Raw genomic sequence first — 25643 nt, forward strand, 5'->3', positions numbered from 1 at the left:
ACAAAACAACAAACAAAAACTATATTTTTAAAACTGTTTTATAAATATAAAGTACATTGATAAAAAAAAAAAAAAAATTTATCTATGGAGTGAGAAAAAAACTATCGGCGCCAAATCACCGAAACTTTTCGAAACTGCTAAACAGTTTACAATTTTCGTTACATGCATACCTTCCTGCTAAATACAAAATCTATTCCAGACCTTATTAAGTTGTTCCTTTTACCTAAAACAGACTCTTGATAAAACGAGAGATTTTGAAAAACCAACTTACGTACCGACCAAATAAAAGTAAGATACAGACAAAAATAACACAACAACCACTATAAAAAATAAGGATCGTTCTATTGACAGACCAATTCTGGTCTGTGCTTCGTTTGGAACGTTTAAAAGATTGCATACCAGGTTCTATTTGAATTACCAAATTCGGTGATATATCTTTATCAAAAATATCTTTATTAAAACTAGTACTTATTGGGTAAGGATTTACATGCTCCAATGGTTGACGCGTTGATCCAACACCAATTTCTACTTTTTGACCATTAACAGAGGATAATTCATTCGGAAGTAATACCGGAGTATAGCTAGGCGGGGAATAAAGAGCAAAGGGATTGCTTTTTACACCTGTAATTATTAAATGACTTTCATCATCTACATTAGTCTTAGTTAAAATGGATGACTTCGTTGATGTTTTATTAAAAACTAAGAAAACTTTAGAAGTAATTGGGTCATCAGAATTATAAGAAGGAAATTTTTTATCAGAAAAATTTTCATTTCTAAGAAATTGTTTACTCAAAACTCTTAGATTATTTAAACCAAGTGTAGTTGTGTTATTTATGGCAATAGGTTTTTTGTCAGTGCAATTTTTACAGAGACATGTACCATTAACTGCTTTGAAACCGCTTGGACACATAAGTTCGCAAATACTCCCTTTTTGTTGGAATGAGGCTTTGCATGTAAAACAAGTACTAAGGCTGCATGACACACAGTTTTTATGAAACTTGTTACAGGGTTCACACACACCAGATGACGAAACGAAGCCAAACGGACAAACCTTTAGACAAGAGCTATTAAACATATGAAATTCAGTGTGACATTGAAAGCATGTTGTTTCGCTGCAATTCGCACATCCAATGAACCACTGATCACATGCTTCGCAAATATTTTTTCGCTCATTCCATACATATGTAAGAGGACAAGCATTTATACACGTCGAATTGAACAAAACTGATAAATTCATACAGGAAAAACATGTAAATGGGTTATCACATTTCCGACAAAACCTATTGCAAGGTTGACACTTCTGGTTTATTTCGTAGTATCCTTCTGGGCAAGTTTGAAAACATTTAAGTTTTTGTTCATTTGTAACCAACATTAGAGATTTCTCTTTGCAATTATTACATTGATCAAACTCAGTGCATGATTGACAAAATGAATCACATGATATGCATGTATCATTGATATCGTTATGAAATGTACCTACAGAACAGTTAAACTTGCAAACACTGTTTACTAGATCATACCTCGATTGACATAACAAGCAAGATCCAAAATCATCACATTTTACGCAATTTTTGTCAGGACATTTCATGCATATGTTGTCTGTTGGATATCGATAATAAGATAATGGACATTTACTAGAGCAATATCCACTAGGTTGTAAGTAACTTGCGTTATTGCATTTAATACAATTAATTTTTCCATTTGATAGATCTATAGAAAAAGTAAGCTTCGTAAATATTACTTATACAAATGGTTACATCAAAGGTTAAGACTGAGATTGAAAAAGAAACTGAGATTAAATTTATTTGTAATTTACAATATCTTACCGTTACAACGCAAACAATTTTCAATACATGAAAGACATTTGTGTTCTGCAGAGCTATAGAAGAAACCAGGTAAACACCCTTCAATGCACATTCCATTATACAAACTAAATCCGTGAGGACAAGACAAGCATTGGTTAGGAGAAGCTCCATCACAAGTGCTACAACTCTCATGGCAGGGATAGCAACGATTACTTTTATCTTTAAACATTCGAGGCGCACAGGTAGAAAAGCACTTGAAATCATGCCAAACTTCATTAGGTGGGCAGTTTGTACACAAATCGAACTTATAGATACAATGTCTACAACGTGAACTGCAGCGAGCACACATGTGACCAAAAGTTTTGAACCAACCTGTTGGACATCGCATAATACACGAATTATTGAGGAAAAGAAGTTTATTAGGGCACGTAAGGCATTGATTTGAGCCAGCTCCAAAACACGAAGCACAAGAATAATGGCATGGTTTACATGTTGACGTTTTATCATCCTTGTAAAACTTTTTTTGACAAACCTTGTGACAAGTGTAAGTATTTGCGTGAAGAGAGAAATTCCCACTGCATTCTAAACATTGATCATGGTTTGGTCCAAAACAAGAGCTACAGCTCGGATGACAATTTTGACAATTATTGTGTGAAAGGTATTGCTTCAGGCATGGATTAATGCATCCCTCGACACGATTGTCTAATTCGCCTAAAGAAAGAAAACCTAAACAAATCATCATCAAATCATATCTTGGTTAGACACATCACAACAATATGCCCAAAATTAAATTATAAAAAAGTTAACTAAGACTAACCTATGCATGAAATGCAATTTTCAGGCTTTGGGCCTAAACACTCACGACAAGTATGGTGACATAACTCACATACACTATTAATTCCATTATGGTTTGCAAAATACCCGCGAGGAATCTTTTCAACACAACGTCCATTTAATAGATGCTTACCCTGGCTACATACAGTGCAGTCATAAGATGCTGGACCATCACATTCCTGACAACTTTTAGAACATTCGCCGCAACTAAAATCAAATACTTTTCTAAACTGTAGACCTTGTGCGATGTTATTAGGACAATATTAATTACTTTATAACTTAAAAACAAATACCAACCTTGTTGTACTTTCCACAGCATAAGTTCCACTAGGACATCTTTCTACGCATCTTTTATCTGCTGTAAGGAAATAATTTAAGAAGCAAGTTGTGCAAACGTCGACTGTTTCGCAGAGAGAACAACTTGCGGGACAAAATTCGCATTTTCCAGTGGTAGTATTAACATAGTATCTTGCTTGACACTCAAACTTTGATACACATTCGTGATCCTTTAAAAAATAACCGTTAAAGCAGGAAGTGCACGCAGCTGGATTACCAGGGACACATGTTTTGCAATTATGACCGCAATTCTCACACATTCTTGCCACTAAATCTGCATAATACCCTAAAAAGTTTAAGCCATAATTCATTAAATCATTTTGAAACAAACCTTTAAAGCTGGTTTCCTCTCAAAATATTAGATAGGTTAAAAAGTACCTTTTGGGCAAAACTTGACACATTGTCCTTCACCAGAAACTCGAAAATATTCGAATGCACAAGTATCACATTTACGACCTTCGTTACTACACTGTAAACAGTTCTCAGGACATTCTAAACAGTCTCCAGAAATTGTATCAGCTTGAAAGGTTCTTACAGGACAATTTAGAACGCATTGATGTCCTTTATAAAGATATCTAGAATTTAATATAAGTATTTGTTAAGCATTTAGGCGCAACAAAACATATTAGAGTGTTTTAATCCCGACGATTTTTAAAAAATGTTTACGGTACTCACATAACGAATGAATTAACGGGTAAATAACATGCCTGTAACTTTTTCAAAGTTTGATATTACCTCAGAAGTCGTCATTTTGAAGAAGTAGCGTTTTTTACACTTTTTTCTAATCTAAATTTAGATAATAAAAATCAACTGTTATGTCTCGGTACGGAAATAATCGTGTGGTCACTGGATCGGTCATTTTTAACGATACCCGTCCTACGCTATCGATACCAATACGGAATTGGTATCGGTCAATAACAGGACGGGGAAAAACGGGCTTTTGGGTATTGGACCCAAAGGACAATTTTTTTACGAGTTCAAGTGTGAAAAATATCGGAAAAAACGGGAAAAACCAACGATTGTCCATTCGATACACTTTGAACGATAGGATAAACAATACTTCTTTTTTATTATCAAAAACAATATTTTATAAACTTTTAAATCTTAGTTAAGGTATTCAAGCATTGTTTAAATTAAGATTAACTTTAGTGTTGGCATTAGCATACAAACAGCATAAAACGATAGTTGATGCAACAATTGGTTGCAAAAAATCTAACTAAAGAACGGACCTAAAAGAGACGCTGTTCGTAACAGCTGTTTTTGTTTTTAGGTTTTTATTTATGATTCAACGGTCAACAACTAATTGGTTGAACGATAGATCCTATTTAGCAAAGTTGATGCTCTCTTTAAATGACGATGCTCTCGATGAGCTCTCTTTTAAAATCGCGTTTAGAACACAAAAGTATCGGAGATAAATTTTTAAAGTAAAAAATTAGGAGTACATTAATTGCAAATAAAAAATAAACTATCATGAATTATGAAGATATTCAAATTTTAATAACAGTTAGATAACTCTACTACATATCAGAAAAAAGACATAAAACTTGGTAAATTAATTTTAATTAAGCCAAAGTCAAATGAAGTTTTTTTACTCCATTTATCGTTTTAGGCGCCGTGCCCGAAGCCTGAAGCACGAAAAAGACTTCGAGCACGGCACTACCAACCGATTTGCTTTCGAAGGTTCGATTTTCCTTTTTGTTCCTAATTTTTTTTTTCTAGTAATTTTTGTGCTGTTTTGTTTATTGTAAGTCCAGTAATGTCAATAATTTTTTTTCTAAATTAAAATTTTTTTATGCTAAAAAAGTTTGGTTTCTCGCAAAAAATAACCTATTTTTCTGGAAATTTTAGCAAATTTTCTTCTAAGTATTTACATTAATTTTTAAGTTATCTAAGTTTAAAATCGAAAAAAGTATAATTTTTAGTAAGCCTAATTTTTAAGGATTGCGAACTGTAGTTGAAATTAACCCATTATTTACTCCTTTATGCGAGTAACATAATCATTAAAAAATATCATCGCGAATAAAACCCCTTTGAATGCATGTATTATTTTTGTTTATATGTGTATGAATGTAGGTTTATAAATATACCTATTTTCCTTACTATTTAAAGACTTTTTGGGACACATTGTGCAGTTAAAAGAACTACCTCCATTGCATGTCTTACATGAATTATGGCAAGGTTGACACGTTTCTCCGTTTAACCATTCAGCTTCTTTACATTTCGGAATGCAGTTACCATCAATTAGGATAGATGATTTTTCGCAAGATGTGCAAAATTCAGCATGACTTTGACAAGATCTACATGATGATCCACAAGGTCGACAGATAAAATTGTCTTTTATGTCTTTGTATTTAAACATATCTACAATTGAAACAACAAATCTTGTTTTAAAAAGAAAAGATTATCTTTTTAAAGAAAAGGTCAATCATTTAAAGAATCACATCAAAATTGTTTTAGGTATAGTACTATCCTTTGACTTCAATGTTGCAACTTGCTTAGCTAGTTATAGTGTTTCACTACTTTACCAATAAAACAAATAATTACATTTCGGACATTGCTGGACACATCTTCCATGAAGCAGAACTGCTGATGAAGGGCAAGATAAACAACCAGAATGGCTTCCATTTTCACAAGATGAACAAGAACTATGACATGGCAAGCATTCGCAACATACTTCATCTGTATACATGTGTACAGGACATGATTCTACACAATACTAAACATAAAAATGATTTTAAGTATATATTACATGCATACACAAAAAAATCTTCATCAACATATTGCACACAATCAGAACTATAACTTTTGAGAGGCAATTTATATAAGTGAAGGAAATTTTTTAAAAATTTAATGGAAGATATTTAATTAATAAACTAATAAAAATGTACTTTGATATTAGCAGTTTTGTAAAAATATCCTTTACAACTAATGCAATTATGAGGACCAGATCCAATACATCCCTGATCACATAGTGCATGACATACATAAGATGTCTTTATTGATTTGTTTAAAAATTTCTGATTGCCAGGCTGATGTTCAGTACCATAGATAATAAGCTCTACATCTTCTAAGAATCCTTGACCATAATCATCAAGTTCTATCACAATATTAAAAAAAGTTATTGCTTTAAATCTATTTCAATTTTAATTGAGATCAACTTATTAGCAAAAACACTACTGCAGTGCAAGTGCATCATAATTGCTGCACCTGTTCTTTGAAAACTTACAAACAAAAAAAAACAACATATTAAAAGCAGTAAAATAAAAAATTAAATCTCTGACTTTTTATTTAATCAATCAGAATAACAAATAAAATAAAGAAACCAACTAGTTTAAAATTAAAATTATCTCTACAGTCATGCAACACTGGGTAAATGCTGAAGTCAAATACTTAACCTAAATGGTCAAGGCCAAGGACAGTGCCTTAAAAGTTTAAAAAAACATTTTGAGCTCTGTATAGTGGAGCGCTGTATAGTAGACCACAGTTTAGAACTAAAAACCTTGTAAAAAAAGCACTAAATCTTGTCTAGTAAAAAATTTTGTCAGAAATCTATTGTTTATCTTTCTTCTAGTATTTTATATTAATTATTTTACAACAATAAAAAATTAAATATTTATAAAAAATTGATCTTCGCTTTAAAAAGAAAAAAAAAAAAATTAATTTAATTTTTATCATATTAATTGCGAGTTAATATATAATTGCAAGTTAATCTAACAAGATTACCAAACATGTAGTTTATCAATAGTATAATATAAAATATACTATTGATAAACTACATGTTTGGTAATCTTGTTAGTTAGGCAAATTTTTTGAAGCCTTAGCAAGTGCTACCCCTGGCCTTGACCACAGAGCTTAAGTAATTGACCTCAGTATTTTCCTAGTGTTGCATGGCTGTAGACATAACTTTAAAGTCTAATATAAAATAGTAAATCTATTTAACTATCTTTAATGCTACAATTTAGCAAGCATTTAATTGAGTTTTATATCCACTGAGCTTTAATTTTGTAAAAACTATGTAAGTTGAAATATTTTTTTAGTCAGAAATTTTTTTAGTTTTTCTTTTTTCTTATGTGCAATTGTTTAATTTGAAAAAACTAATTTGAATAGACTAATCTTTATTTTTATAACAAGTTTTAGTTCAATTATTTGTAAAACTATTCATCATAAAGTCCAGTCCATGAACAAAAAATAATACCTTTACTTATAAACTTGATTTTCCATAAACCAACTGCACTCTCTCCCCAAAAATGATTTGTCAAAAACTTCCAGTTTTTAAATTCTCCTCCACGTATGTCCATTTTTCTTTCTTTTAAAATCCAGCTTTCTGTACCACTTGGAGAAACAATCAATATCTCTGCTGCTCCACGCCTGTAATGATAAAATGTTGCAGCAACATGCACATGTTCAATGTAATTGACAACTTGAGCAACTTTTGTACATCCTGTTGTGTTAAACTGCAGAACTAATGGGATGCTATTATTAAAGCGGTTGTGACTAAAAATAAAAAAGTTGGATTATGAAAGAAAAGAAAGAACTTATAAATAATAACTAACAGAAAAAACTCACGGGAAGCGCTTAATTTGCTTTTTAAGATGACATAAATGCTGCTCCCCCACAGTAATCCAATTTTCTGCAATATTCACAAGGTTCTCAGCATCCACTATTCCAAAGCCAAAACGATGACTAAACTGTTTTCCAGCACCATTAAACTGAAAATCATCTCCCAGAAGTTTATCCAGTTTTGAAGACTCAACCAGTATATGTTGAACATCACGCCATGTTAGTCTTGGACTAAATGAAAACTTTTGTTATTATTGTATCAACTGTATAATAAATTTACTTAAATGCTATGAAAAAGCTAAGGAATCTCAGACTGAACTATTGATCAAATTTCATAGTTTAAGAATTGTTATCAACAAGTTATTATTAACAAAGCTGAATTATTATTGACTGAATGGAAATTTTACTATAGCTTTTTTACATAATTATTTTAGCAAGTTAACTTAAATATTATCATATAACTTACTTAAATTAGTTTATTTCACTTTCTTTATCCTTTCAAATGATTAAAAAATTTACAAATAAAGTTTCATTCCATTGTCAAACAGAAATCACATTTGTTAATTAAAGTTTGTTGCTGTAAATTATTAAAAAATTACACTACATAAAAAATGTTTACTAAAGCCATTTATAAAACACATCCAACACTTACAATAGAATTAAGTTATCATCAAACTAAAATTTGACATATTAAAAAAAATAACAATAATTTTTTCAAAGTAAGCTAAAGTGCTACATCAGTACTGTAAAATGTTTTCTCTTTAAGATAAAGGAGGTAGATTTGCTTCAATAAGTTTTACAATGTTATTTACTTTACTTGTAATGCAAGAGCAATAAGTCCAGCAACAATTGGTGGAGATACTGAAGTACCTGAGTGACTATCAGTACATCCTTGATTTAAGTCAGTAGTTATCTAAAAAAAGAAAACACTTTTAAAAAACTTTTCAAACATTTAACAAAATGTTTATTCATACAAAATTTGAAATCACTAAAAGGAGCATACAATTTCATAAAAAAACATTCTTACTACTCTACGATCTAGCTTAGTAGTCCCACTGCTGTAAGCTGAAACAAGTGTTGATGCGCAACTCTCAGAGTAAGATGGTTGAACACCTATAGAACTCACTGCACTTACTGATATAGTGTAAATACTATTTGTATAACCGTCACAATTACAATTATCATGGTATTTGCCACCATTTCCAGAAGCCCAAACCACAACACTTCCTTTACCTTGCCTGCCCTAAATATTTATTTAATTTACTTTAATATTGTTATTCTTTTCTGTTATTCTATCATTATTCTTTTCAAGATTGATGCCAATTATCATTACCATGTTGTCTGCTGTATTCTTCAATGGAAATATTTTACATTTAGAAATTAACATAACAGCAGACAAAGTTAGCAAGACAAAGTAACAGCAAACAACATATGAAGTTAAGATTATAATGCCAAGCCAAACTAAGGTTGTGTGAAATATTAAATACTGAAATATTTATATATACAGACAATTTACTAAAACTACTTTTTTTTTAAATTCTAGTTTGGAGTATTAAGATCTTTAATGTAATGTAAATAAAACTATTTTCCTAACTTAAAATTAAAACTTCTTAAAAATATAATAACTTTCTCATAAAACTTCTTTCATTCTGAGAAAGTAAATGCATTTATAACATTTTTTTCTAAATATGCAAAATTAAGAAATGTAAAAGAGTATCATTAAAGAGAGGTTTTGTTTTCCAGAAAAACCCAAAACATTTTTACATTTGTAAAATAAAAATTGAAGTTAAAAAAAAAGATTTAATGAGAAACATGTAGAGCTAGAACTAAAAATGAAATTTTTTAAAACTTTAGACATAATAAAACTTGCATATTTAGCTCCATATTCCAAAGCCGTTTGGGTAAGAAAACCAGGACCTTCTACAGTTTCGCCATCATCTTGCGGTCCCCAAGAAGAGCTGTAAATATCAATATAATCACGAGCATGACTCAATGATTGAGCTTCAACTAAATCTGTAATTTCACCATCTAACATTCGTATTCCTATAATACAAGAAAAAACCTGAAACATTTCTACTTTTAACACTACTATGACTTTTGGTCTCTTAAATCATATCATATATATCAAAGCCACTAAAAAAAAACCTAGGTTGTACACATTCAGAAATTTTGTATCCAAATAGTGCTAAAGGGAGGGTGACATCACGGTTGAATTAAGAGCATGTAATTTAAAAGTTATGCTCGTAGCTCAAAATTATAAAACAAACAAAATAAAAAAAAACAAAAAAACCATATAAAAATCAAATAGTCATATAAAACATGGTAATTCAATTTAAATAAAATAGACTAATTAAATTTACATCACATATAACTTTTGTTACCTATTTTAAATATTGATATTTTTTGTTCTTATGAAAGTTCTAAGGTGTGAATATCTCATTAACACTTTTGAACTTACAGGTGAAAACTCATCTTTTAACTTATCACCTAAGTCTTTTATTACATTTTTTTAAACAAGAAATATGACTTCCATAACTGGAATCAAATTTTTTCTCAGATTGTTTAATTTTCTCAGATTGTTCAGTATCTATTCTGAAGTATTAGTCAATTCACCATAAGAAAGAAAAAACCATTTAGATAGTCTTGTAGAATCTTTTGGATAACAACCAAGTTCTGGAACATCTTGATGTAGTTTTGAATCTATGAAACCATTGTGGTCCTTCTTTAAGTCCAGGATACAATTTCAATACCTTGTTATCAAGTTTTAAAATAGTTTTCAGCATATCTTTATCTACATTTATTCCATTTTGAAGAGTAAACTTATTATTTAGAATGTGAATTTGTAACAGTTTTGATAAATGCAGAAGAAGTACTTTTCTACTGTCATCAAAAAGGTTACTTTTTTTTTTCATTATCTGACAACTGTTTCCACAAACCCATATTTGAAGACCCCATGTCACTCACTGTGCAAAAAACTTTAAAACCCATCTTTTTTATTTATTAGGCCCATATAATCTATCATGTTTTTAGAGATATGCCGTATCTTCAAACATTTTCTTTTTATCAAAGCTAATCACACATTGCAGTTTTTGAGATGTTGATTTGCTTTAGCAGATACTTTCATCACTTATAGTAAAAAGTGAAAAATAGCTATTTAAAAGACATAATAATATTTTTGCAACCTTAAAATATCTCCACAAAGTTTCTTACTAGTAGTTTCATACTCTACATCTGGCTGAACATCTTGAATTTGTATTTTATTTTAGTCATCACTTCAGTATACAAAAATTGTCTTGGAAAATTCAATAGAGCAGAGATCTTACGTGAATAAAAAGAATAAAAATCCTGTTACATACTTTGATAATAACCTGATAAAATTAGGATTTCTTATTCCCACTTAAGATCACCAACTACTTGACTTTTCCAGAAGGATCATCAAAGAATTATTGATTGATTACAAGTGCCAACAATACTGGTTTATCTAAATCTTATTATAGAACACACAAATGTACCTTCTTTGACAGAGGATCATCTAGATTTACATCACCGGCATGGTTCCTACCAAAACTTTTCTAGGAAAAGATCTAGATCTTTTCATCATTCTACTAGATCTACTAGTAGCATTTGTGACTAATGGAACATTTATCAATTTTTGGCTTGAACTTAGAGGTAAATTTTGGCTATGAACTACATCTTCTTTTAATGTTTTGTTTTTTTTAAATTTTATCACACAATAGTTCATTAAATCTCATTTAAAATCTGAAAGAAGAAATTGATGAGCAAACATTTTTCAAAATAAAGTTAACTTCATCTTTGTAATGACTAGCTTAAATCTCTCTGGTAGGAACTATCATTGTCTTTGGGAGATGCACATCTATTACCTCCCATTTTAAAGCTAAAAGTAATGTCATTTGTAAATTTTTAATAAATTTCCAATATAAAATATCATATCAGTAAATTATTTACAAAATATAAACAGTGCATGTGGTATATAAAATCAAATCCAAATATTAAGTGAAAATTTACTACCAGTATGAGCCCTATCAAGTAATCTAATGTAATATGGTATTTAAAAAAATCTAAATTGTATTTAAAAACTATTTTAAAAGTAATAGATGTTATTTTAAAGATTTAGTTAAAAGTCATATTAGGGTCAACTATATTAACTAAAATTAAAAGTTGACCAACGAAGAAATGATTAAATATTTAGGTTTTTTATGGTCTATTAATATAAACATAATTATAATATATTATCTTATTAATAAAAATATTGCAATTTAAATCATTTTAAAAGAAATGAACAATTCACATTTATTACACTAAATTAACTATAAATTTGTTAAATTTCTTCACAAGAAATTAAAAAATATCTTTGAGATTAAATTTGATGAACTGTATTTTATCCAGCAGTGACATTATAGCAGAAAGAAAAATGGCAGACAAAATGCGTGCTTTTCACCCTCCTGATCAATCCATAACTTAATAAAACCTTTTAACAAAATATGAGGACATATTAAGTAATATAAGGTAATCCAACAACAAAAATATTATGAAACAACTTTTCTGTAGAAATACCTTGTTTAGATTTTTCTACATTAGTTATATATAATGTTTTAAGTTTTAACTATCTTTCAAAAACTTTCATTTTTTGTTTGCTATATTGTGTAAAGCTTTCTAAGAATCTATTTCAAACTAACATCAGATCATCAAGCTAAAAAGAACATAATAAGCATAATAAAAAGAAATAGGACTAAAATTATAAAAACAAGGCTATTTACTGCAAGTTATTAAATAGAAATTATCATATAAATATATCTTAGCTTTACCACCAATCCTAGCACCATAAGCAACTCCAACAATGCAGTTAGAATTATTTGCAACAGCTGCTGCCACACCAGCACATCGTGTACCATGCCTATAGTTTAAAAAATGTTTAAATTTGTTTAATTTATGTTCATCTTGAAGCTGATTTAAATTTCAACAAAATATTAAAAGGAAATAATGGAATTTTTAAAATTTTACTAGTTTGATATTTTGAAATGAATAAGAAAACCAAATTAATAGAAAAAAAAACAAACAAACATTTACAACTAAGAAGTAAAACAAAAAAAAAATTTTGTATCATAAAATAATAAAGAAAATTCTATATCAGAAAAATATTTATTTAATAAGTTTGGGTACAATTTATATTTGTTGCTTTTTTGCAATTCTTCAATAAAGAGCATCATGCTGTATCTACATTGTTTTACCTAAGAAAAGTGAAAATAAAAGAGCAAAGAAAATGAAGTTGTTTTAGAACAAAATTTTTTGAATCTTAAGTTAAGGATAAAATGATTGCTAACTGGATTTCTATTTTTCTTCTAAACTTTAATACAACATGCTTGATCAACAACATATAAATTATAAAACATGTATTGAAAACTCTATGGCTAAAAACTTATGTATAGCAGAGCTAGCCTCTCTAAATTTTATGATTCCAACTAACTTGCAATATAAAGTATAAGTCTGTTATTTAGAATGCACTTTATTTTGAAAAAATTTTAAGTGCCTAAAATTTGCCTTAAGAAAATCTTATAAATTACACTGCTTATTTCAAACTCTAATGTTTCAAAAATGTCTTTATTTTGAATATTTTTTCTAGTCATATGATAAAAATTCCATCCTTTAACTTGAACTTTGAGAGCAAATGAATAAAAATAACAAATAAAGTTAAAAACTTTAACTTAAAATTGATTGACTGATATTTTATAAAACTTTAAATAGTTTAAACAAATTTAAATGTTTTATAAAATTTCAAATATCTAAATTAGGCATTTGAAATTCTATTAAACATTTAAATGTTAATTACTTTATATGTGTATATTGTTAATTACCTTGTATGTGTATACACATTCCTAAGAGTCTACCAGAAAAAGCTAAACTATTAATAGTATTTGAGTTGATTCAACATTTTTCTTTGCTTGCTATAAATGGCAATGAATATAAAAACACTTTTCTTTCTTTTTTATTACCCAATTTATATGATATTTATAAAATGCTATTTCAAACAAAATATTTGGTACCTTGAAAGTTGGTAATAACTTTTACTGTATTAGATATCAAAAGGTCTGAACTTGAGATTGAAGAGCATATCTCAATTTTCTTATTTGATGGATCAAATTAACTTAAGCATAATTTTACCTAATCCAACCTTTTTAGAAGTAACTTGAAAGAAACTTTCTACTTTTTTCATATTTATCTTTAATAGTGAAAAAATCATATTTTCAAATAGTGTTAAGCTTCTGGCTCTTTTTGAAATCTTTTTTTAAAAAAAAATTAGGGTGAGCTGATTACAATGTTTAAAGAAACATTTTGAGAAGAAAGCTTGTGAAGAAAAATGACAAACTTTTTATTTCTTATGATAAATTTTTTAAATCTTATTACATCTATATATACATATATATGATAAACTTGTTTTATATTATTAGCAGCATTAAAATAAGAAATAAGTTAAGAGAAACCTGTTGTCCTCCCTCCAGTTACTTCTAGGAGATGGATCAGTGTCATTGCTATTGTAATCAAAACTTGCTTTAGAATCCTACATTTAAAAAAAAAACTTAAGTAAATATTCTAAAACTGATTACTTGATTATAATTCAAGAAATAATTTTTCACATTCCTAGTAAGAAACAAAAGTGTTTATGCCAATAGTAGCTGTCATTTAGAAGATAGAAGATTTTATCATGCAATCAGTATGCATTCACAAGAGTCTAAATAACTTTGCAAATATTTTTTAAATAATGTGTGATTTTATGGAACAAGTGAAGTGCAGAACTAGTACTTTAAAATCATGATGCATAGAAACATGCTTGAGACCTTGCAACATATCCACAGAATTTTTTTTTATTATCATCAGAAAAAATTTCCTCATTTAAAAAATTTTTAAGATAAATTTTTTAGTGGTGACCTGGGGAGCAACCACACTTTTTTGGGAGTACCCAGGAATTTAATTGTTAAAGATAGGTAACTAAGAGGCATGGGGCATACTCAAATTTTTAGTATGTTGATACTGGTGTTAAATGACTTAAAAATTAAAGTAATTGGAACTAAACCAACTCCTTAACTACATAAAAACTCCTCACACGCATTGACATAGAAACTGAAAGCATATTTGTGGCTATTATATTGACATTTGATCAACCAAATGTGATCAATTTTTTACATCTTTAGGTATTTTAAATGAATGCTTCAAATAAAAACTTCTTATATGGATTTATAATATAGGCATGATATATCAGCCATATTGATATGGCTGATATAAATGGGCACAAATCAAAAATGAAAGACTTATTTGTCAAGATTTTGAAGTTAAAAAGACAATAGAATTCGACTGCCATTGTAAAATCAACATCCCCAACAATGCAAGGAAAAGTTCTGTCCAGTTCCATCTAAGATTTAAGCATAAATGATGCAGGGAACACCTTAGCTTTGAAAACTTTTAGTCCAAAGCAACTCACTGTCTCTTTCAGAAAGACTGAGGTTAAGAAACATTTTTTTTCTTTAGATAAATTGAACAATCTTCAATTAAAACTACATATTAGGTAAGGTTTTCTTACTTAAAAGTACTTTTAAAAATAATTTTGTTATTGCCAATTTTTGTAATAAATTCATCACAATTTCTAAGTAATCGCAGCATGATTGAAGTTGCACAATTTATTAGAAGTGAGACAGGACAGAAAAGTGTGGAATCTGGCTTTAATATTAAACTAATTGAGAACAACTAGATGAATAAAAAATTATTCAATGGTGATAAACTCCCATTGCTATTAGAATTAAATGAAAGCAAAGAGGTAAGTAAACTATTACCAAAATTATTGCAATCTGTATCATTCATTTTGTTTTTTTATGGATATGTAGTTGGTAGAAAAAGATTGCAATACACTCCTATTGTGTATTGCAATGACATTGAAGAGCAATGTCACTTCATTACAGAAGTTAAGGAACAAATGATGTTGATATCAAATTAGGTGTAGATGGAGGGCAGGGATTCCTTAAAATTTCTCTGCCAATCACCCTAAAATCAGGGTTAGAAAATATTGAAATTTCAGAGAAACTGAGCAAGTGTGACGGATATGCATGCAAAGATTTTAAAGATTCAGGTGTCCAAAAAACTATTATATTAGCCATTTTGCCTTCATTGAACAAAAGATACCATAATTTGCGGTTAATTTTGGATGAGTTGAACATTTCTTCCTTAGATTACATAGTATCTGAAGATCTAAAGGTTTTGCTTAAAATGGTTGGAAAACAAACTGCAACATCAAAGCACCCTAGTCCTTATTGCATGACATCATCTCCTGACTTGTCAAAGCTGATCATTATACCTTAGAATAAAAAAGCTGATTGTTATACCTTAGGATCTTTGTGTAGATTGTACTGATGGATGGCTGATGGTGTAAATTTAAAAAAAGCAAAAAAGTACACAAATGTTGTTAATCCCCCTATATCAACAGGTGACAAAAACAAACAAAAAAAAAACTAGATCTTGTAAATACTCCTGGTCTCCATATACTGCTAGGTGTTGTAGACAATATTTTAAAAGAGATTGGAAAAAATTCGTTTAAAAAAAAGGAGTGTTAGTTACAGTTTGTTAACTGTTATCTGTCTAGGAGTTTTCGCTGTCAAATACAGTAAGGCACTTAGTGATTTTGAAAAAATATGCTATGGTTGTTTTAGAAAATCACTAAGCTCCACATTTGTCAAAGATTTAGAGGAGTTCTCTACGAACTATAGAAATCCTACAATATCTTTGAAGGTATACATAGTTGAGCAACATATTATTGAATTCATCGACATGAAAGGTGGAGTCTTCAGCATGATAAATAATTTTTAAATTTGATAAAAAATTATTTGTAATGTTAATAATTAAATACTCTATTTTAACAGTTAAATTGAAAAATTTGCACAAAATGCGACAAATATTTATTAAATTAACCTGCATTTCTTTTGTACTTCTTATATTCTATAGGCTTAGATTACTGGACCAAACAAGCTCTTGAATCCATTCATCAGGTTTCAACTACAAGCAATTTTAAAGTAGCTTTCTATTTGCAGGAATGTAGTTTGTAAAAATTAAAATATTAAACCTCCTATAAACAAACTTTTAGTATGATTTTGAAATGTAAATATCAACCATATTCTAACCATAAATTTTGTTTTTTATGATAATAAGTGATTGTAGCAAACCCTACTCGACCCCTAATAGCCCTCTCCTAGTGTATGGTTCCTAAAAGTTTTTTTTTTTTTGTTTTACGCTAAACAAGATCAAAATTAATTGACAGATTTTAAATTACATTTAAAAAATTTTTTCTTGTTTCAAATTTAAGACCATTTAAAGTTATTTCAGGGGATAATTGAGGATAGTTTTAAGCTTTGCATGGTTATAAATTTTAAACAAAAAGAGATTTTTTGATGAAACTTGAAATCTGTTAATGAATTTTGATCTAGTCTATAGTAGAACAAGAAGAAAAATTTCATGATTAAAGGAGACGTAGTTCTAGGAAGGAGGCAGTTAGGGGTCAGGGCAGAGTTAGTTTCGCTCCAATTGCCCTAATTTCACCCCCAGTATCAACATACCAGAAATTTGATTATGCCACAGGCCTCTAAGTTATCTCTCTTAAACAAAAAAATTCCTGGGCACTCCCCTAAAATACGTAATTTCTCCCCAAGTCACCACTAAAAAAAGTTTCTGGGAGCATGTTGCAAGATCTTAAAGCATGTTCCAATGCACTCTGAAATACTGTGCTGAAGTTTTGCAAAAACTAAAAGCAGTTGTTGCAAAATTTCAGCACAGTATTTTGAAGTAAAACCAAAAAATTCAAAATTAATCATGATTAACCTTGTGAAAAATTCATTTAAAAAAAATTTATATGATTTTTTGTAGACATTTGAATAATGTATATTTAGCTATTAAGTAAATTGTGATCACTTAAAGTATTATTGTAAAGATCAGTAAAGTGATGAATTATATGCATCTTTTCAGGTGTAAAGTAAAATTTATACATAGATTAAGCTGTTTCATCAGGTTCTAACATTTCTTATTCAACTTTTATTATAATTACTATTTATAATAAAATAGTAGATGATAAAATACTATTTATAATAAAAGTTGAATTAAAAATGCCAGAACTCGGTGAAACAGCGCTTTATAATAATTATATAGTAATTGCTATTTTAAAGAAAAGAAAATGCAACACAAGTTCACTTGTTAGGTTAGTCTACCAACTACTTAAGCTAATTGTTAAAATTTTCTGCATCCATTTGCTTAAATAAAATCAAAACTGATGGAAATTTAGGTGCAAGGTCAAAATTTGCACAAAATTTTTTAAATATAATTGGCACAATTATAAAACTTCAATAAACTTTAGCACTCAATTTTTACTTATATGGATGCACTTAAGTGTTTTGTTCAGCTCAAATTCAAAAATTTTGACAGTAAGATCTTTTTTAACTATTTTGTGTAGCTATCTGTAAATTGTTTAAAGATCTGTAAAATCCAATAATACTTTTATCAAGTACTTTTTAGTCTAGATGTAAACATTCAATAAAGTTACTACTGGCCTATATTCAGAAACCTTACTGCAAATGTTGTCTTGTGTCAAACTTTGATAAAAAGTAAAGGAATTTAAATGTTACTCTAAATAAATTTGAAGAACAATATGTTATTGACTATGACTTTTTCACAACTGTATCTCAAGATTGAGGACATATAAAATAAGAAACCAAATTAAGTTTTATTTGTCAACTAAAGTTGTACTTAAATTTAAAGAAAAAACAAACAAAAAACCAAATGCACGTACATAGTTTTCTTTAAGTTCTGGGTGTGTATGCTCAATTCCTGAAGCAAAAAAAAAATAACATCCTTAAAAAGTATAACAGAGAATTTAATGCTTAAAATACTATTTATTTTTTAAATTTATGTTAAATTTTTAAAATAATTTTTATAAATAGTGTTGTTATATTTACCCAACTAAAAGTATTCTCTTACCATCATCTAAAATAGATATGACAACACCTTTTCCTGTGATTCCCCTTTTCCAAACAGGAAGCAAGTTTAAATCATGGCCTTCAAACCCATCATTTTGCCTATACTAAGATAAGTTAGAGATAAATATAACTAAGATAAATATAACTAGCGTAATACAGTAATTCCAAATTTAATTGAAATTAACTATTGAATGATAAAAAATTTGCTCTAATCCTCATAAGTATTTAGATATATACTATAATCCTCATAAGATTAAGTAGTGCACAATGCAAAATATACTCTTATCTTCATAAGTTTTGCCCACCAATTTTTGTTTTCATAATTAACACAAGAAATCTTATTTTTACGTTTATTTTCAAAATCTGTATCCATATAATGTTGCATACTTATATATTATAGGGATAGAAAAATAATAAGATACTAAACTTTACTTATAAATTAAACAAATTATTAGTTACTTTTTTCAAACTCTCATTTAGGTACTTTAATATCGGCCGTAACTTGAGTCGGAAATCGCCCTTGGTTTTTCATATACTATATAAACCCGATTTTTAGTCATGTCTGGATAGTGTGTTTTTTTAAAACCAGACTGCTCTTTAAATTCTCTAGATTTTAAAATAGGCTTGTTTGTATTTCAACATTGAATACTTAATCTTTTTATAAATAACTTGGAATATCTTCATCCAGCGTGTTGTTAGTGAAAAATTTGATTTTTAAAACAAGGTAAGTTTTTATTTTCGAAATTTTTTGCTTTTTGTGCTAGATAGTAATTTTTTTATTAAATATGCATGAGCATATATGTATTTAATTTACTTTTATGTATTTTTTATGTAAATAAATTACCCAATTTTAAAAATAAAAGCTTCCCAACGAATTTACCCACAAGTAACCTATTATTAATACCGATAATGGGCATTTGTGGTGTTGCACAATCCAATTTAGAATAAATGTTTTAAACACAAGTTTCTTAAACTACTATTGTTATTTTTTCAAAATATGGTTGAATACTAATTTCATGAAATTTGACTTTTTTTTTACTTAGTTATAATGATAATAAAGTGTAGTAATTTGTGCTTAGCTTAAATGGCATAATAATTAATAAATCAATAATACTATAATTGAAATAGCAATGTCTTATTTATCGTACATTAGTTGCTAATTCAAAGATTTATTTAAAAATTAATACTTAGTAGTTTTTCTTTGTTTTTATTAAGTTGCCTTGTTAATTATTAAATATATAAAATCACTTTTTTTATTTCAGTTTTTTACAATAACTAGTTTTTGTGACATGGAGAAAATAATGAAAAAGGCAGAAGACTTTAAAATACCAGTAGATAGCCTCTTGGCTGACGTTGCTCTTGGTGATTTAGTTTTCTATTGATTCAGGTTCTGCATTTAGTTACCGGTATTTAAATATTAGACAAATGTTTACAATAGCATTTTATTTTAGTTATGCATTTTAATTTTTTTGTTCTTTTGAACGTATTATTTTTTATGATTAAATGTGTTTAACTTTGTTGTTGTCAGTTTTACTCCATTTTAAAAGATTTTCAGTATTATATTAATAATTATTATTTATATGAGCCTCCTTTGAGCAGACAAGTAATTTGTACCTTAAACATAAAGTTTATGTAATGAGTCATATACCTTAGAAAAATTAGTCTTCTTTGCACTTAGTTTGTGAACTATTAATTTTTAAAATTCACCCTCGTCAAAATCCACCCCTACCCCGTTTTTTTTTCTTATCTGATAAGATGTAAGCTATTTGATCTATAAAAAATGTAATGAAATAAAGATCTAATAATGATGAATCATTGTTTAAAATTTTATTACATTATCTCAATCTGTTTTTTAGTTATGCAGTTTTTAGTGCCAGTAACAAAATATTGGTCACGGTTTTTCTTAATTTTCTATAGCAGAAATTACCACTTTTACACGCGGAAAAAAAATCATAACTTCCGTCATAATTAACATAGACAGACAAATGAGGCGTCATAGGATAGCTCTCATTAAGCTCTATGTAACAGTATAAGTTTTGTAATTGTATTACTATATTGAATTTTTTATCAAAGTACCTATCTCATTGCAGTAGGTACTTTGATAAAAAATTCAATATAGTAATACAATTACAATGGCTATTCTGGAATTTTCAACTATAAAAAGATAATCTAATTGCAGATGCCAAATAAGCTACAATAATAGAAAATATTTTGTAACTTCGTTTCTTTGGAATATAGGTGTAAAAATAAAACATGGTGGATGTATTGCCATGGTTAGGAGTAGTTTTGGTGGTAATAATACTAATGATGTTGTTAAAATAGTCAAACTAATGATGAAAATGTATTTGGACATTTTAAAAAATCATGAAATTCCTTCAGGAAATCAGATACTTGAAAAATCATTCATTTTTTAAGAAGATAATAAACCAAAGCATTCCTCAAAACTTTGTAGGAATCATTTAAGTGAATCACAAAGTCATAAAAAATTGAAAGAATGATTTGGCCTCCTCAACTACCTAGTCTTTCTCCTAATGCTTTTTATGGGATAAATTAGAAATGTCAATAATTTAATGCCCAAGACTGAAAAAGATTTGGGAAAGACATATGTGAGTGGCATAAAATAGACAAAAAATTAAAACATTGGAGAGTTTGTTATGCAGAATGCCATGAATATGTAAAGTAGTTATTGTTGCTAAAGGTGGCTACATCGCTAAGAGTAAGCTATAAGTTAAATTAATAAAAAATTTTTTCATGTAACTTTAGTTAACAATAATAGAGCATATATTTCAAGTGAATTTCTTTTTTAATTTTCTGTTGATTTGTAAGTAAAACATTGGAATTGTTAAACAATAGTCATTCAAATATTTATAGACAATAATGTAAATGAAGACCCTCACGCTTATAAGTTTTGGTTATTTAAACTCATTTCACTTCTCGTTGAGATAAAGAATAAAAAACAGTAAATAAAGTAAATTTTTCAACAGCTTTAGCATGGTTATTATTTCATCTTAAACCAAGAAAGTGAAATGTTTTACCAAATACCATTGTTTTGCCCACCAAACATCATTATAAGATCTTTTGACTCGTATCTTTAACTCTTGCTGTTGAGCCCATGCAACCTAAAAAAAAGTCTAGTTACTTTCTTACATTTAAGTTACCAGCAGATTAATAAAACCAAAAAATTTTGATTAAATGTGAAATTTAATAAAGAAATGAAAATGAAATTTAAACATTAATGAAATTATTTAATTCTTTTTTGTTTTCATATTTTAAAACTCTGGACAAAAATTGTATAGGTGAAATTTATTATCTGAAATTTATTTGTTTTCTCAAGTTTGTTTAAATTTTGAAAAAATAAAAAGGTTTTCAGGACTAATACTCAGCAAATAAACATCATTTTAACACAAGGATTTGTAAAAGAAGTTGACAACTATTAACTTGAGTAAATAGTAGCCAACCCCTTTTAAAAACTTAACTCTCTAAAAAATACTGTTGATTAAATTTTACTTTATCATTTTTGTTCATGAGATTTAAGATTTTATCATAATAAAGAAAAACTAATCTTGTCTTTTTTTTGATAAAGAGCAAAGATGACCTTTCGAACTCTGTGTAAAACTATAGTGATCATACATTATACTAATCCAGACCCTGCAAGCTTGATTATAGATCCATATTGGAAGTTAAAGCAGCTTGTTGTTTTTTTGAATTATTAACTCATTAAAGAAACAGTGGGCTTTTTCTGAATACTTCTGTGTTGAAAAAATTTTTTTCCCTTTCCAGTATTTTTATGCCACTTGTGAATGCCAAATCACCAATGGCATTTAGAAAAGTGACCAACTGTAAAAAAGTCATTTTGTTGTTTCCACACAACAAAATGATTGTTCAGAACACTCGTATGGTTTGTTCAAAATATATATTCAGAACACTGTTTTGGCCTAATAGTCTCAAAGTGTTTATTAGAAACACAATTATGAAAAAAATATAAAATCAATTGTTGTTCAAAATTTTACTTATAACCTGTTATCTTTTAACAAAATTAGATCTCCAGATAACCTCTTTCTAAGGTAATATTTTTTTTTTTTTTTTTTTTTTTTTAAATCATTAACTCTTTAGTCTATCTCTAAGTAATATTTGAATTTTCGTTTTAAAATGAATTTTAAAAGAACCATAAAAATTATCATATAAACTGGCATACAAGTTGATCACCTATTTTTAATTATTCTATACTTTGATAACCAATGCAAAAATTAAAGGTGTATTTTCCACAGATTACAACTTTTATCTTCATTCATCCTCAAAAAGTTTTAGTTTAAATTAAGCAAACTGCATAATTGTTGTTTACATATAGCCTTCGCTAACAATATACACTGAACCTGAAAGGAAGTACTTTCCAGTTTTATTAGGTAATGTATACAAAATGATATATGTTAGCTGTTTTATTTTATAACTAACTACAATGTAATTTTGTAACTTTTTATAAAATCATTTACAGGATCATCCAAGCTTTGCAAATACCAACAACATCAACTTGCCTAACAGCACAAGACTTAGCTCAAGTTCAGCTAAATACAGGGTTGTCAAACAGTAAAATAATAAAGCTGGGACCAACTCTGAGTTTTGTTACAAGCTAACTTTGCAACTAAGTTTCAAAATCTCAGGAAAAAACTCTCAGATGAATTTGTTGCAACAATTTTTCTGTGCAACATCAATGATCTTTGCTCTTGTTTTTATCAAGAGCAAAGATCTTTTCGTACTATTGTTCATTGTAAAAAATTAAAACACATCCATGAGTTTCTTTCAGAAAAAAGCTCAAATTCTTCTGTGAATTTCATTCTGTGGAAACTCCAACAAAGGGTTTTTTCGGGTCTGCCAGATTAGGTCGACTCCAATAATTAGGAACAGTGTGATATGGGACAATAATATGGAGCTTTTTCTTGAAACTTTTTATATTTCATCCGACGCTTCTTTCGCTCAAATAGACCGTTTCCTAAAGCTTTTTGTTTTCCATGTTTTTTGCTGAGTGTGAAGTTTAGCTGAGCAACTCCCGTTTAAATCAGAACAGGGCGTACTAAAATAACAGGCCTCCTAATCGCGCAACGGCTCGAAAAATGTGGAGGCTGATGTAGCGGCAAAAGTTGCTAAGAATAAGAATAAGTTGTATCCATATCAAGACTTAAAAATGCCCAGAAAATGTTGTGTTACTGGTTGTAATTCTAACTATGACTCAGTAAAGAATAAGACAACAACTTTCAGATTACCTAGGGATCCTGAAGAGCGCCAGAGATGGATTAAAGCAATACCAAGAGAGAATATACCAGACAGTTATGACACAGTAGTTTGTGTAAAACATTTTCCATCAAACTTCCAAGTTATTAAAGTAAAAGGAAGAGAAAGACCTCGAGATCCGCCTAGTGTATTTGAATTATTACCAAAGAGTTTAGTGCCAACTCCTCCACCAGCAAAAAGAAGAACAGCGAAAGCTGAAAGCTCTGTAAGATCAGTTAAAGAAGATGAACTTTCAAAATTCGTAGAGCTTGACAATATTGACTCATTTGAAATTTTTTGCAATTCGTTATCTCAAGGAATACTTAATGATTCAATATTTTATTATACTTGTTTGAATAGATGTTGCATTCAATCAAAAGAGCATGAAAACAAATCTGGTATTAATAAATTTTGTCTAATAGTATTTAATGACCTATCATATGAAGCCTATCATGCTGGAGTTAGATGCACTGTTACCTTGTTAGTTAAAAATCGTATTCATAAATTCAAATGTTGGTCACAAGTTCACGAGGCATTACAATATTTGACATCTTTTGAAAAGTCAGAAAAGAAAACCATTTTACTTCAACAAGTTGAATGCATGAGTAATATGAACTCAAGTAATATTCTTGAGCAAAAAGACCTGAAGTTATTATTCGAGCTTTTGAGTACTTTGCACTGTCATGCAGCTTATATAATCAATTGAGAAATGATTTTCAACTTCCTAGTATTGCTACCCTAACTCATATAACTTCAAAAGTTTCAAACATTGATGATAATGCTTTTATTTGTAGTATTTTTTCAAAACTCAACAATGGTCAAAAACAATGTATACTATTAATAGATGAAGTTTATGTTAAACCTATGCTCACTTATCATGGAGGACAGTTGTTTGGTAAAGCAGTAAATGATGAATCAAATCTTGCAAAAACTGTATTGGCTTTCATGATTATATGTTTTTATGGGGGACCAAAATTTTTAATTAAAATGTTACCAGTAAACAATTTAGACTCAGATTTTCTATATGATCAAACTATTATCCTAATCGACCAAGTTAAGAAGGCTAATGGAAAAGTTATTGCTATAATTAATGATAATGACAGTAAATCAAGCATTTTTCAAACGATTTGATTGCTTATATCCATGGTCAACAACTGATGGCATTTTTTTACTTTTTGATTTTGTGCATTTATTGAAGTGTATAGAAATAATTGGATAACTGAGAAGTCTGGTGAAATTGAGTTTAGTTATAGTGGAAAAACCTATACTGCTAAATGGGATCACATTAAAAAACTTCAAAAGTTGGAAGATGGTGAGCTGGTTAAAGTGTCTAAGCTGACTTATGTTGCTGCTAACCCAAGACCAATTGAGAGACAAAATGTTAATACATGTTTGAAAGTATTTTGTGAAGAGACTATAAATGCATTAAAGTGTCATCAAGGTATGAAAGATGATGATATTGATGGAACTATTATTTTCTTAACTAAGGTGGTTCAGTTTTGGAAAATAGTCAACGTAAAAAGTCCATCTGAAGGAATCCACTTGAAAGACCACTTACGAGATCCTATATCATCAGTTGACGATTTACAGCTTAATGATTTAATTGAGTTTTCTGGAATGCTAAAGTCAACAATTTCCATTTATTAATAACAGTTGTTTTTGAACTAATTTTTTCAAAACTATCATTTCTGTTTTATAAACGTTTTTGTAATAAAAATATCGACTTCTTTATTAGACCACAAAAAATTAGGCTTAGACTAGGCCTTAAATTAATTCTTCTTATCCTTTGTCTTTTATTTAATCAGGTTGTACTTTTTAA

The 25643-nt window shown here is 28.6% G+C and overlaps 1 protein-coding gene across 10 annotated transcripts in view; it reads right to left on the bottom strand.

Moving 5' to 3' along the window:
* Positions 1-25643, bottom strand: part of LOC145187251 (proprotein convertase subtilisin/kexin type 5-like) — a 30658-nt gene continuing 5015 nt past the window's right edge. The window contains exons 1-19 of one of the 10 annotated variants that reach the window (XM_090082340.1): positions 23050-23183; positions 21595-21678; positions 18561-18658; positions 18373-18410; positions 14036-14112; positions 12362-12450; positions 9406-9578; positions 8563-8778; positions 8348-8448; positions 7542-7766; positions 7171-7469; positions 5864-6072; positions 5520-5691; positions 5063-5336; positions 3354-3550; positions 2937-3261; positions 2623-2846; positions 1827-2516; positions 1-1710 (exon numbers count right to left, since the gene is read on the bottom strand). In XM_090082340.1, the coding sequence (XP_089938466.1) occupies positions 224-1710; positions 1827-2516; positions 2623-2846; positions 2937-3261; positions 3354-3550; positions 5063-5336; positions 5520-5691; positions 5864-6072; positions 7171-7469; positions 7542-7766; positions 8348-8448; positions 8563-8778; positions 9406-9578; positions 12362-12450; positions 14036-14112; positions 18373-18410; positions 18561-18658; positions 21595-21626 (4926 nt within the window). In that variant the 5' untranslated portion in view covers positions 21627-21678; positions 23050-23183 and the 3' untranslated portion in view covers positions 1-223. Of the gene's footprint in view, positions 1711-1826; positions 2517-2622; positions 2847-2936; positions 3262-3353; positions 3551-5062; positions 5337-5519; positions 5692-5863; positions 6073-7170; positions 7470-7541; positions 7767-8347; positions 8449-8562; positions 8779-9405; positions 9579-12361; positions 12451-14035; positions 14113-18372; positions 18411-18560; positions 18664-21594; positions 21679-22765; positions 22890-23049; positions 23184-25643 lie in introns of those variants that run through there. The other 9 variants (XM_090082351.1, XM_090082320.1, XM_090082329.1 and 6 more) reach the window with 9 other exon arrangements.

This window comes from Hydra viridissima, unplaced genomic scaffold (genome assembly GCF_058129835.1).
Source record: "Hydra viridissima isolate aposymbiotic clone 2 unplaced genomic scaffold, HvirCarnegie_v1 scaffold_1, whole genome shotgun sequence".
In the NCBI taxonomy this organism is placed as follows: Eukaryota; Metazoa; Cnidaria; class Hydrozoa; order Anthoathecata; family Hydridae; genus Hydra; species Hydra viridissima.